The sequence below is a fragment of the Toxorhynchites rutilus genome, chromosome 2 (assembly GCF_029784135.1).
Source record: "Toxorhynchites rutilus septentrionalis strain SRP chromosome 2, ASM2978413v1, whole genome shotgun sequence".
Lineage (NCBI taxonomy): Eukaryota > Metazoa > Arthropoda > Insecta > Diptera > Culicidae > Toxorhynchites > Toxorhynchites rutilus.
The window spans coordinates 248,685,179-248,700,156 of record NC_073745.1 but is presented as its reverse complement, the minus strand read 5'-3'; the positions used below and the strand labels follow the sequence as shown (position 1 = coordinate 248,700,156).

At 35.4% G+C, this 14,978-nt stretch overlaps 2 protein-coding genes across 3 annotated transcripts in view; both read left to right on the top strand.

Annotated features, from left to right (window-relative positions):
* Positions 1-1,746: 1,746 nt before the first annotated feature.
* On the top strand, positions 1,747-4,213 carry LOC129770716 (tigger transposable element-derived protein 1-like). The gene is made up of 2 exons (XM_055773709.1): positions 1,747-3,337; positions 3,389-4,213. The coding sequence occupies exons 1-2, from the start codon at positions 1,747-1,749 to the stop codon at positions 3,508-3,510; spliced, it is 1,713 nt and encodes a 570-aa protein (XP_055629684.1). The 3' UTR covers positions 3,511-4,213.
* An 8,185-nt stretch (positions 4,214-12,398) lies between these two features.
* The window catches only part of LOC129764871 (Krueppel-like factor luna), a 118,896-nt gene continuing 116,316 nt past the window's right edge, over positions 12,399-14,978 (top strand). For both annotated transcript variants that reach the window (XM_055764422.1, XM_055764423.1), the window contains exons 1-2: positions 12,399-13,119; positions 13,190-13,330. In XM_055764422.1, the coding sequence (XP_055620397.1) occupies positions 12,399-13,119; positions 13,190-13,330 (862 nt within the window). The remainder of the gene's footprint in view (positions 13,120-13,189; positions 13,331-14,978) is intronic.

Below are 14,978 nucleotides of genomic sequence, written 5' to 3'. Positions count from 1 at the left end.
GCGTAAAAAAAAACCGCGTAAATTCCAAAATCCGCGTAAAAAAAAACCGCGTAAATTCCAAAATCCGCGTAAAAAAAAACCGCGTAAATTCCAAAATCCGCGTAAAAAAAAACCGCGTAAATTCCAAAATCCGCGTAAAAAAAAACCGCGTAAATTCCAAAATCCGCGTAAAAATAAACCACCCTAAATTTTAAAATACACGTAAAAAACTAATAGTCAGTGAATTATTGATATAAAATGCAACCCATATTCAAACAAATTGCATATTGTGTGCATATATTGCGTGACACAAGGCTTCACGAAGGTAGCTCCTTGGCCGATTGCATGTAAATACCTGTTTAACCGTTTGAGTGCGGAGAAGCGCGATAGCGCTCCTCTTGTTTCTGCGGGGAGCACCTTTAAACATAGGATTTTGTCTTTCTGGAACATGTTGGGGGTACAGATTGAAAATGTCCAGATTCTACCGCTTATTGCTCATCCATTTTTCGATGGATTTAACACGTTAAGCCCCGATTTTTTCGTGCTCTGCTTCCCATTCAGCGCGCATCAAGAGCGTTTGAACAATATAAGTGTCGGTCCCAGCTCCCGAAGATACTTATTGTATAAATAAAAAACAGTCAGAGATTCAACTAGAAAGTAGTTACAAGTAGGTTTTTACGCATTTTATGCCTGTTTTATCTTTGAATTATCTGTAAATCGCTACAAGTTGTTGTTCCGTCCAACGTGCAACAACCGAGTGGTAAGTAAAGAGCTGTTTGGTTAGGTGGCATGACCAAAATACGTAGAAGCATATTTTAACCCTGCCTCAAATTACTATTTTAACAACAAATTTCAAATGTAAGAGTATACAAACTGTTTCTACAGTATCTTATATATGTATTGGCTACATTGAATTGTTCTAAAAGCATACCTATCTGTTATATGGTCGGTGTTAAGTCAGACCGGGCCATGTGACATTTTTATGATTTCGAGAAAACGAACATAAAGTTTAATGCTCTGCAATTTACAAAGCATTTAATTTTTTCGTTCAATATTGTTCTCAGAAGTTTGAGCTACTCTCTGCCAATACTGTGATGTATGATAGTTGTAAAAAAACATCAAGTATCATGCCAAAAAAGGCTGTTATTTGGCTGCCTATACGTACAAAGTCCGCTCTGACTGAACTAAATGATGTATTTTTTGAGAGTTGGTTCACTATGACTGAACAATTCCGAACAGTATTCGTCAATATATCGTCAAATTTGAACTCATTGTCATCGTTACAGCCTAAATCGCACTCTGAAATAGTATATTTTGCGATCATTCACACTGCATTTTTCACTGATCCGTTCAGTCGGAGTGAACCAAATTTATTTTTATGCAGTCGGGCACAGCGTGTGTTGGTGATGGCTAGCTCATAGTTGCGCTGTGGGAGGGGTACTCGTGGTTTGTGGGGTCGTGTGCAAATTATGTGTGCTGCTAGATGCTGTCGCTTCAGTTCATTCGGTGTGGAACTGAACACATATAAAAGGACGAAATCGCATTAAGAAGTTATTCGTGATTTAATCTTGCAGTGAAAGTTAAAGTGAAAGTGCAGTTCCTGAACCGTGGTGGTTGTAGAGTCTAGCCAGTTTGTGTTCGGTCGAGTTCGGCCAGTTCCCAGCGAGTTACCCAACCTTGGGGGTAATCGTGTGCAGTTCCGCTTTTCGACAGTTAGCTGAAGACGTCAGCAGTATTCAAAATTTTTGATTAAAGGCATATTCTAAAATGGCTTCGCAAAAAACCGCCTTCAAAAAAAACAGATCAAGAGTGTCTCTTTCTTTGGAAATGAAGCTCAATATTTTGGATGCCCTTCAAGATGGGAAATCTGTTGCAAACGTCGGCAGGAATTTAAAAATCAACGAATCGACTGTGCGTACAATTAAAAAGAATCAAGATAGCATCAGACAGACAGCAGCTCAGGGCACTATCTATGCAACAAAATCCTCATCATATACACGAGATCCATTGATGGTCAAGATGGAAAAGGCACTTCATATGTGGATCGAAGATCACGCGCAGAAGAAAATACCCTTGGATCAGGAATTAATAAGGGAGAAAGCTTTGAGCCTTTACCTTTGGTTAGAGAAGAATGAGCCGTCTTCAAGTAAAAAGAAAGACTTTACCGCGAGTAAGGGATGGTTTTATAACTTTATACGTAGTAATTCCATTCGCAACGTTAAAATCAAGGGTGAATCCGCATCGGCCGATGTTTCGGCTGCAAATAGTTTTCCTCCAAAGCTCGCTAAGATCATAAAAGAAGGTGCGTATCATGGTGACCAAGTGTTCAATGGAGATGAAACGGGTCTTTTTTGGAAAAGAATGCCGTCTCGTACCTACATTACGCAGCAGGAGCAATATGCCAGTGGTTTCAAAGCGGCCAAAGACAGGGTTACCCTGTTATTTTGCAGTAATGCTTCAGGCGACCTTATGTTGAAACCGCTATTGATCAATCGTGCTATGACGCCCCGCTCGTTGAAGGGGGCTGATTTCAACAAACTGCCAGTGCACTGGAAAGCTAACACTAAAGCGTGGGTCACAAAAGCCGTTTTTGAGGAATGGTTTTACGATATGTTTATTCCGGAAGTGAAAACATACTTGGAAGGAAAAGGTTTGGAGTTCCACGTGCTTTTGATTTTGGATAACGCTCCAGGACACCTAGTTATCAAGCACCCAAACGTTCAAGTTGTGTTTCTTCCACCGAATACAACTTCTTTGTTACAGCCTCAAGATCAAGGAATAATTGCTGCTTTCAAGAAGTTGTACATTAAACAATGTATTCGGTACATCCTCGAAAAGCTTGAAAGCGATGAAACGATGACGGTAATTCAAGCGTGGAAAGAATTTAAGATAAGAGACGCTCTGACGTTCATAGGAAAGGCTCTGTCTTCTATGAAATCTAAAACATTGAATTCGTGCTGGAAGCCACTATGGCCAGAATGCGTGAAAGCTGGTTCAACAGACCCTTCAAATGTGGAAGAATCAGAAATTCTCATTCTGGCACATGCAATTGGAGGGAAAGGATTCAAAGATATGGATAGTAGAGACGTTGAAGAGCTTCTTGAAGACACCGAAATTGAAGATGATGAACTGATGCAGAGTTTAGTCACATCGGAGCCTTTAGAGGACGATGAAGACCGGGATATCAAGCCATGTGATATCGAAGACGGGAATAAATTAGCGGATACCCTCGTAAAACATTTTATGGAAAAGGATCCTTGTGTTGAGAGAGCCGTTTCATTTCGGAATGATTTGAAACTGTGTATGCTTCGCTACAATAGATTGAACGAAAAAACACAGCCAACAGTTATCGATGAAGGTAGTGACATTGATGTTTAAAGTGAAAAGTATTTTAATAATATCTTTACAGATGACGAGGATTTCAGCTTACCATTGGAACGCAGACGATCTCGTCCGATTTCTTCGGATGAGGAAGATATCGCCACATCATCTAACCGCAAACATCCACGTGTTGCTAATGATAGTGATTAGATCAATAAAAGAAATTCTTTTTTCCACTTGACTACAATAAAATTGATTTATGAATACATTGGTAAAAATATCATGGTAAAAAACTAAAAATATGTTTAATTAAATTTGTCTAAATTCCGAAAACATTTGTTTGTATTGTAATTTTTTCAAATTGCAAAAATGCAATTTGAAAAAATTACTTTCGAACTACTGGACCGCTTCACATGATCGATATATCAAATTAAAGCCAATTAGCTAGTCTTTCTTGAAAAAATGTTATACTAGCAAAACAGTTGGATTTTGTTTTCGTAATTATTGATTGTATTTGTTTGCTTATAGTTTACATGATCCAAGGACGCTATATTTTTTTATGTTTCTTGAAAGTTCTGGTTTTTCCACACAAGATAATCGAAAATCAGAAATGTGATTTTTATCGTTTTCGAGTTATGAGTTTGCCGATGGTCCGAAAAATCAGATTTTTCTCTTTTTCTATAAATAACTTTTTTCTAGAAAGAAGAAGCTTTCAAGAAAAAAATATTTAAAATATAGTGCCCTTGGTCACGCAACCATATAAACTATAAAAAACAAGTACAATCAATAGTTACGAAAACTTGGCAAAATTGGTTGTACTGTTCGAAAAATGAGAAAAAATGTTACTCTATGTTTCTATATTTTGTATTTTATATGAAACATCTAAATTGGTAAATTTTATCAACAATTAGAGCGACAAAAACTCTAAAGTTTTTAATTTGTTATTAATTTTATCAAAAAAAAAAAAATGCATAATAAACTTGATTGTTTCTTGAAATTTAATTGAAGCTTTCTGAACGCTCTATAATTTGTTCTTCGACATCTAGCTCCTATATTTTCTTATTCCGCAGCAATATCATTTTAAACAATTCCTGGTGAGTCTTCAATTAGAATTTCCTAATTACCACGGTTTTTACTCCATTGTACTTATAATATCCAATAAACTTTCACCTTAACTTTGAAATATTACTTTTTTTCTTTCTTGAAAAAAGGCTATTTGAGATATAAGACTTTTTTTTCAAACTGAGTGTATTATAGTCCAAAATTGTATATAATCGAACCATAGATAATCGTGTCAGTATATAATCGACTCTGTATATAATAGAGTGAATATATTACTTCAGAAATCCGGTTTCATTATTGTGGTTTTAGTTGAAAACCTGACCAAGAAAATTCATTTTGCTTTCGTTGGATTGCGCCTGCGAACTATGTGCTACAAGAACGGAGCTTACAAACATCTTTACATCAGTTGCTCCACAATTGGACTGTACTTGCATCCTAATTTGTGGACTATTGCTGTATTTGCCTGAAAATAGAGTATCCAAACTACAGTTCGGAATATGAATCATGCGTCGAAACTTGATTCAAATTCCGATCACTACTTTAATACTAATTTTAAAGAAGATGTCTGCATAAAAGATTTCTAGTAGATCCATACCTTTTATAGCACTTAACATGAAAACAGCATACAAAATAGTTATACAACTACAAAAACTGAAAAACTGCGGAATTTGCTAACGCAAACAATGTGTTATTGGTTTCGACACATTTTTTGCAAATGCTTAGTCTTATGAATTATAAGCTGTATCGATACCTGTAAATGTTATTTGAATGTAGCCAATACCTCAAACAATGTCAAGGCTTTCATTATTCTATTATTTATAACATTAAAGTTTAGTAAATTTACATTTGAAAATTAAGTGTTCGGAATTTGAGACAAAACAGTACTTTGAGCTCCATCAACCAAATGTGTCTATCTTTTGAGTCGTAGTAAATGATATCTGCTTCTATGAAATGCTATAATATGCATGAACAAATTCAGTTCAGAAAAAAGCAAAAAGCGTTTGAACTTTTTCACCGTGGAGAAATATTAGGTTGTCTTATGTCCGATTGGGGCAGTCTTTCTTTGGAAAAAGTAAATAGCCTTTGTGAATCACGAATATACATATTTTTACTGGTAGATGAAGAACAATCGCTAAGATCGGACGCAAATAGATAGCATCCTTTTCTCCAGAATAGTAAAAAAAAACTTGAACCCTCGAAACTGTATTTATTTCTATACAAACATTTGAAACAAACCATCTCGATTACTACGGCAAAAAACTTCACCACATATGGTTAAGGGTGCTTCAAGTAACTCAATTTTCAAATTAGGCTTTTCAAAAGGAATTACATTGCTTAAAAGTGGTATCTCTCATTCGTTCAATAGATTATTTTCAAAATTACACAAATGAATTTCGAATACTTATTCAACCATTGATCAAAATATCCGACAAATCTTTTGACATATTGTAAAGTGACAGTCAAAAAATATACGATGTTACATACTTCTGTCCGGTACTGTGAGTAAATTTAACACTTAACGCCCACGTTTAATCTGGGAAAGCAAATAGCGCAAAAAAAGAAAATGTAGAACTGGTTTTTCCTAAATGAACAAATAAATTCCTATTTAACAATCATAACATTTTCCCCTCCAACAAATATGTCACCAGAGGAGAATTTTCGATCATTGCTTTCTACGGAAATCAAGTAAGGACGCAATACATTTTAGATGTAAGGATAGTTTTCAAGAATTGAGTGTGAAGTGTGAGTGTGAATGAGAATGTATGAATGTATGAATGTGAACATTGTTAAAATGTCCTTACATCCCATCCTTTTCCTAATGAAAATGTGTCACCCTTCTAAACTCGAGTCGACCGCGAGTAATCGGTTTCCTATTTTATTAACCATAGAATTAAGGAAACATGTTAATATATTCTAGTTAAAATATAGTGATGAATTTGGCTCCTTTAAACTTATGCAACTGAGCCTGTAAAAATAAACGATTTAATTAAAAAAACAGTAAGGACGTTGGTCCAAATGACGAACTAGCCAAAGGCTGAGTGTCATAAATAAAAATAAAAAACGGGGACATATCTTTCACATTTTTTAGATTGGTGTTTGACATCTCTTGAAATTTTTTTTGAATTCATATCGCTTGGAGTCTTTTGAGTAAAATTTACAAAAGATATTTCATATTAAATTTGTGTTGAAACATATAAAATTTCGCTGAAATACATCCGAAACAAAAAAAGGGGATCAAGCTCACATTACTTACACTATTGTTGTTTATTCTTTTTCCATTCGGTTACCAAAATCGTTTCAACGCTAGCTGAAATCGAACCCAGAATCAGGTACCAATTTCGCCAAGATTGCGACAACGTTATCACGAGAATACTAAATCTTATCCCTCAGATATACCGTGTTAACCTCGAGCAAACCACAGTTATTTAACTCAATTCCCAGGAGACAAACATAGAAAAAATGAATTTGGCTCCAAATATTGAAGCAAACGTACTTAAGTCTTACAAATGAACAAATTGAGAAGAAAATACAACATACCGCGTATAAATCGATTCTTTTGGAAAAACCGCGTAAATTCCGAAATCCGCGTAAAAAAAACCGCGTAAATTCCGAAATCCGCGTAAAAAAAAACCGCGTAAATTCCGAAATCCGCGTAAAAAAAAACCGCGTAAATTCCGAAATCCGCGTAAAAAAAACCGCGTAAATTCCAAAATCCGCGTAAAAAAAAACCGCGTAAATCCCTAAAACCGCGTAAAAAAAGCCGCGTAAAAAAAAACCGCGCAAAAAAAAACCGCGTAAAAAGCGACTTTAGTGTATATAAAAATCAATTTTATTTTTATCATTTCGACCACCATTTTAGAATGTTTCGAGCATTTGGAACACTAACGATGTATTGCAAATTTTGGTGGTCATTTTTCCGTGATTTTATGAATTTCATTCTTATTCTTCAATTTTTTTTCCTTAGTGTCCATCTCTTCCTCGAGACACACACACACACACTGACAATTATATTTTGTTCCATCATCACCATTATCTCACATTTCTTAATCACCTTATTATTCCTTTGGCAACGCATAAAAACAACATCAACAAACATAAAAAAAGTACTTTTGAATGTGATGCAAACATTCAAAAGTACTTTCCACCAGACGGCATGAAAATCGATGCGGTGCCTCGACCGAACAAAACTGCATTACTGTGTGTATCGATCGATTTTGATGGACCGATAGCACGGTTCTCTGGCTAAAATGTGACTCTGGAAGCTTGAATGTGGACTTGCAACCACATGCAAATTATAAAATGGTTCTGAAAAGAACTGATAAATTTGCTCCTTCTTTAACACTGAAAGATTACAGTTTGCAGACAGATTGTTTCTGTTGTTGATATTATTCAAATATTTTTCTTTTATCGAAAAAGATCGAGAATTCTCCAAGCGGAAAGTTATACATTTTAGGAAATGAGTACATTTGACTAAAGCAGCACAAAAATGGAGAAATATTGTGTATCACAAAAACGAAAAAAAGTACTTCTTATATTTTGATGTCAAGCAATGGCATGCCAAATCAGTCGGAAACACCAAAATTTAATTTGACCCCCTTCGGTTTTATTGAAATTTGATACATATGATGGAAGCTGCCCAAAATCACAGTTTTCATCATCATATGACCAATTTAAATTACGACTGATTTTTTAAAAAGCCGTGTTCAAAATCATTTAAATCATGAAAATTAGGATGAAAATGAAAATTATTTATATCTTCATTAAAAAATACCAATTTAAAAAAAATAACTACAAAAATTAAAAATTAAAAACTGTTTTTTATAAATTCAAAAAAACAACAAAATATATAAATATCTCTTACAGTTTTCACAACAAGTCGTTCATACATCGGAAGATAGGCACTTTTACAGGGAAAAAGTTTTCAACTTTATCATGTTTTCTTTGAAATAAATACAACTCATCCTAATTTTTTTTTAAGTCAAGATAGCGATGTAGTGTACTGGAAAAGTTTTAGATCTTTTCAATATATGAAGTTCCGTCGAAGAAGTCAACTTTCTATTTTTTCTCCACATTTCATTTGTTAACTAGGATTGTGTAGGTACTATAGTTTTTGAGTAATTTTTGTAAAAAGTCAAGAAAAATTTGTTGGTCTTTTTAAAAAAGTAGTCTGATTCTTTTTTGAATATTTCAAATATGCAAAGTTGCATTCAAGCCCCATGTCCTTACACCTACAACGTTTCACTGCTATCTGAGATGGTGCTACCAACAGCCAGACGAGTTGGCATGAAATTCGTCTATTTCACCCCGATGTTTTTGTCCACTATCTCTACACACAAATAGAGAAAAATTGTTCGTGAAATATTCCAAAGCTTCAAATTTTTTTTACATCTAATCTTCATGCGTTCATTCTATGCACAAACAAAATGTATTTTATTTGTGATTTTTATCAAAAATTTATTTCATTTTTATCAAAATGGGCAATTAATTTTTGAGCAACCCAATATTTGACGCACATGTAGATTTTATTTTCCATGTTACTTTTCTTAGATGGTGACGGTTTCCTAAAGTATTGAAATTTCATAAATTTTTAAAAATTCATACCTCCATTTTGGCAAGTCCAAAACGGCACCATTATACTTCAAACTCTGTTAAATTAAAAAGGTTTTCCAATGAAAATATACAAAAAGATATCGAAGGGAGAGTGTTTTGACAAGAGTTTTTAATATTAAATAAAATTTTTGTTTTTTTTTTTGAACGTTTTATGTAATAACATTTTCATTTCAAACGTTATTTTTACAATAATACATTCATTTCCAAAAACTTTTGCAAACATCATTCCTTAATAAGACATCAGAATTTTTGAATTTTAAATTACAATTTTCGTAATTGTCGTAATTTTAATTAGTTTTAATTTTTAATTTTAATTAGTCACATGATAACGAAAATTGTGATGTTAGGTAGCTTCCATCATAAGCACCAAGTTTAGAGAAAATCGGAGAATTTCGGACCAGCGGCCGGCTAATTTGGGATGGAATTGCTCAATATATGAATTCTGATTTTTTATGCATGTACATTAGTGTGTCAATGAATGTATGGGAAAAAAGTGACCTTCGAATTTTCGAACGGGACGTTTTTGCAAAATGCTGATTTGCACGATAAAATACCTTATGCAGAATTCCAGTTCAATCGGACTTCTTTTATTAGTGGTTGAGTTTGTTTGAAAACCTAAAAACTACCCAAGGGAGGAGTACATGGAATCGAGGTTTTCAAAAAAATAAAAACAAAATGGTTTCAAATGTCTTAAAATTGCATGAATCGTCAAGATTTGATGTTATCTTGAATTTTTTTTTATCAAAATTGACTTTGGCACTCTTCATTTTTCCGTATGAAAAATCGATTTTTTACAAAAATAATTTTTTAAACAACATTAAATCTCGACGTTTCATGCAATTCAATGACATTTGGAATCAACTTTTTTCGGAAACCCCGATTTCTTGTACTCTCCCCTTGGGTAGTTTTCCGATTTTCAATTTCGGTTTTGAATTATTTTCATTACATTCAAATGGTTAGAGGATTTCCTAAACGGCGCTGGATAATTTCTTGCACCAAAATGTTCCACGGAATGAGTAAATTATAACTAGGTTAAGTTTGAGTCAGAATATTTCCTTACAAAATAACCTTAGTGTCTGTAAAAGAATCCGCAGAATTATTAATTAAGGTATATGTTTTAGGACGTAAAATGACTTCACTTCACTTCAATGCAACTATAAGTATAATTGACTCAAGCAACATCGAAATTAATAAAAAAATATTAACGATCAAAAGATTTGCAATTTAAGGGCCTTTCCACTTATGCGAAAGTTCATATCATGATTATTAATTCTTCCACATTTCTCATTATCGGCAGCTTCATAGATCTAAAGCGGTTTTTCTGGAATATATAGTTTATGCGTCTTTTTATCCCACAATTTCACCATACAGCCAACTGTTAGTGTATCCTTTGACACTACTGAAAACTCGGTAAGCTGTACGATTGGTTGAGTTATAATACGGATGTTAAAAAAGTTTCTTTTAACATCCGTATTATAGCCCTTTATATTTTCAGGAGTCAGTTGCTACCTAGCAATCTTGTTTTCAGATCTGGTTTTTCTTGTCTTGGTATCTGATTTCTCAAAATTATGCTTGGCAACGTTGATCGTTTGCAACATTTGGAATTCTGTATAATTTGTGACTATCATGCAATTCCTTCTGGAACGCATCGAGATTTTTTATTATTTATCTCCGCTTAATCATCGAACAGAATTGTATAAACACAATATAATCTATAAGTTATCGTTACAAAACAGGCAGGGAATATTCTATTCTCAAGTTCAGTCACTCGAATTAATGACGTATCATATATAAAGTATAAGAAGAAACAATTTAGAAAGCGAGTTGAAATAAAATGACCATGGAAATTTTTATAAGACCGGTACATTAAAAAAACCGGTATTTTTCCATCAGTTGTTGTGCGGACTGGTAAAAAAAACTGAGAATATTTAGGAGAATTTTTCGGGCGCGGTGATTAAGTGTTGAAATTAAATTAACGGCTATGTTTTTTGGGATGGTAGGTGGGAATGTAAATTGGGTGCAAATTTCGTTCAAATAAATATATAGGTGTGTAATATGAATAACATATCGACATCGTTTGACTTTCTTCCGATAGTCCAATGTAACGCAACTATTTCACTGAGAATCGTATTGAGTGAAGTTAAACTATGATTGTAAGTTTTGCATAAACAATCTGTGTGCTTCCTGGTATTGCAGTTGACATTGTGAAGAGAATCAGTCAACAACAACGTAATTCAAAAATTCTAATATAAAAACAATTTATTAAGAAAACCCATGAATAATTGCCTTTTTTAAATTTTTGGATGAATTTTCTATTTTAGAATCTTATATTTGCCATCTGGTAGTAATGCTCTCCCGTTAGACATTCAATGTTCACGTTCAATGATTTCAATGATAATACTACGCTTAATCACTCAAATGAAATTGATATAATATTCCGAGAAAGGTATAGGTCAATCATTTATGGTGACAACAAAGGGCACAATTTCGAAATCAATGAAGCTCATCAGTAACCAAAGTATATAGATATTTGTAAATTCATATTATAACCGGGTTTCATTCAACGATATTTCTTTTTAAAAAAGCAGGAAACGCACCATTGCATGCCAACCCAGATATAGTTCCAAGTACCTAAGAAAAATCCTCAACATTCATTCTCATTCAAGTGGCTGTTATTTGTGTCAGATGTTTATTTTTCATTTGTTTCGTGGAACAAACATCATCATAATGATGTCACCACCGAACGTTGTCGACGTAAGAAGTTAACCTAAACGATATAAGATGGTCAGACTTGATGAGTAATTTGAGTAATTTCTACCACTGCTGCAAGCGGGGCAGAACAAAAATACTTCAAAAGAAACACCCACAAATAACGATGTGGTGTGGTGCACTCATCAAAATAGCGCAAAACTTTCCCAGTCCATCTTACCCAGCTGTCTCTCGCAGAAAGTTTCCTTCGATGAAATCTTCGGACCAATTCTCAACCCGACTGGCTGGCTGAACGTGTGCCCTTCCACGGCACATTTGGGTCGACGAAGTGCGAAAGAAATTCTTCGTCAAATTTTTGCTAGGTAGTTTCACCGGTATGGCGAGGGAACCTTTTTTGCATATCGCAAGTTCTCGGTCAGCGGCAGACCTACGTCTGACGCCGTGACGGAGGAAGGGATAAAACTCTTGCTAACTTTCTTTTCAACAAATTCTCACATTTTGATTTATACTTTCCGGGTTTTCCGGGGCCGCTGTCCCTTCCGAATGACTTTCCGAACAGCGGGGCAAGACCTCGATTTGTTCATTCACAGCCTATTTTAATTCTTCCCTTTATCTTGCATAGTTTTGGTATAGAATCGAATCGAAAAACAAACTTTTCTTGAGTTAAATATGTGTTTTTTTTTTTTTTATTCTTTCTATTGCAGACTTGCTACGAGATGGAACGATATCTGAAGGACGAGCCTAAATTGCAGACCTACAAGAAACTTCCAGCGGATCTGGACACACCTTGGGACCTGTTTGCTGCGCCCGGCCCAATCGCTGGCTGGAAAGTAGAAGTAGATTCATACTGTTTAGAAGAGCTAAATTTAAATGATAGAAACTCAGACTCACATTCGAGCTCATCATCCTCCTCCTCCTCGTCATCGTCGCCCTACTCCGGCTCGTGGGATAGCAGTTCCTCGCTGAGTTGTGCGGTGGTGGTGAAAAAGGAACGCCTCGATCCGGACGACGACGAGGCGAACAATTCCGACAGCAACGACGAACAGAGTGAGAAATTCAGCAAACTATCCGTACATCGCCATCATCATCACCCGCAGAACGCGATCGAACTAAGGCTAGTGGCACGAGCGACGACCTCAGATCTGTTACCAACGCTCACACCTCCCTCGTCACCGGAATCCCATCCCAGCAGCAAGGCCAGCATGACGCTGGCCGCGACGGTCAAGACCGAGTCGGAGATTGCACTGCTAGATCACCAGGGAATACTGAGGGTATCGACGGGGACCCATATACCGCGGAACACGATCGTACGGTTGACGACGTCCAGCAGTAAAGGTGCCGTTGGACTGACGCGGGTGATACAAGTGAGTCCCCAGCTGCAAGCCGCCATCGCCCAGAGGAATTCCACGATATCCCCCAGCGTGTCGTTATCGTCAGGTATGTACACGACAACCAATGGTTTAAGGACGGTTGGCATTTAGGTTTTTATTTGTCCACTGTTCCACAGTAACCAGTGCGAAACATCACCAGCGAACGCATGACCACAGTCCCGACTCGAAGCGAAGGATACACAAGTGTCAGTTCCTCGGCTGCAAGAAGGTCTACACCAAGAGTTCGCATCTGAAGGCACACCAGCGGACGCATACAGGTGAGTGGTCGATCACTAGGCGTCTTTTCGAATAAGACAACTATTAGAACCATGCGATCGGGTTCATTCATTTAAAAATACAATGGGAAACTTTGATTTCGTTTGGTCCGAAAACCATTAAACCATTTTTTGAAGCTATTCCTTGATGTTAAGTTCTTCCATATGTTGACCGTAACTGAGGTTGACATGGATTATACTGAAGTTTAACATCTAATGATGCGTACGGTTATATTGTCCCAACATGATAGCAAAAAAATTAAACATTCATAACGATGCTCGAAGCATTTGCAAATGAGCAGCTCACAAACAATCAGAGTTGAAGTTCTGCGTTATTTAAATCCTCATTCAATTATCGAGCTTGAACTTTCTTGCCGAGCAATTCCACGCTAAATCAGCCGAAAAACGATCGATTTTGTCGCGACCCTCTCCGGTTTTTTTTGTCTTGTACATAAGGTAGCAGCTACCCAAAATCACAATTTTCATTATCATATAACTAATTTTAATTGAGACTGTTTTTTACAAGGGCATATGCAGAAACGTTGATTTTTTTTCGAAAAATCATAACTCGAAATCAAGATGTCTGATTAAAATATTGTGTACCGTAAAGTTGTTGGAAAATCTTTGAACTATTTAGGAAAAATAATATTTGAAATACAATGCTAGAAAATTTGACTCAAAAATTTTAGATGCAAAAGAATTTAACATGAAATTTATTTTCCCTTCTTTCGATTTGGGCTTTCGATGGACTCATGTATCGGTTTCCCTTCATATTTCTGTAGTTTAGGCATTCAAGAATATACCGTAGAAAGGACTTATTTAAAATCCTATTATTTATCGAGTTAGAACCATTTTAGGGTGGGTTTAGACTAGGGATATATTCATGTGAAGAAATAGGATGAGATTTATAGAAATCGCATCAACCGTTTACACTAGCGCGAACTTCTATAATGAATATATTCATATTTTCGATGAATTTATTCACCTGAAGTAGAACTGCATCCAACTTTAGTGATTTCTCACCAGTGAGAAATTCACAAGCGTTTACATATGCTGAATTTATTCAAGTTTTATATACCTCGAATAAGTGTATCATATTTATTCTCGCCCGTTTACACGTGAATAACCCATCTATAGCTATAGATCTCCCTAATATAAACGCGCCATTAGTGATGCGGTATCTAACCTGCTACGGTCATAACAATGAACTTGACACGCGTTTTTCTCGAAATTACTTTTTTTAAACTGGCGTACACGATATCTCAAGTTCTACTGAACCGATTCGTGTCGAATTTATATGGATACAATCTGCAGGCATCTCGCTATCGCATGAACCTCTAAAAAAATAAAATTAAATTTCATTATTTTAAAAATCGGGAAACTTAAGAAAAGCATTTTGAACCGCATTTTGTTTTTCAAACGGCCTCCATTTCGTCAAAAAATATGTTTTTGACTTGTCCGAGGTTCATGCGATAGCGGCATCTTTACTGATTCAGAGTCTGTTCGATTTTACTGTTTCAGAAAACCATAAGGGCTGAAATTGTGTACGTCATGGTACTACTTTTTTTTAACCCTCTCACTTCATCAGCTCTTAACTATTGTAGTTATGAATATTTTTTCTCCGTTCAATTTTTGTTTAATTATTAAGAGA

What these genes read in the sequence shown, in the direction of transcription:
- LOC129770716 (XM_055773709.1), top strand. Translation starts at nt 1,747, where the DNA reads ATGGCTTCGCAAAAAACCGCCTTCAAAAAAAACAGATCAAGAGTGTCT. An exon ending in GCCAACAGTTATCGATGAAG is followed by an intron (nt 3,338 to 3,388) that starts GTAGTGACATTG and finishes ATATCTTTACAG; the next exon opens with ATGACGAGGATTTCAGCTTA.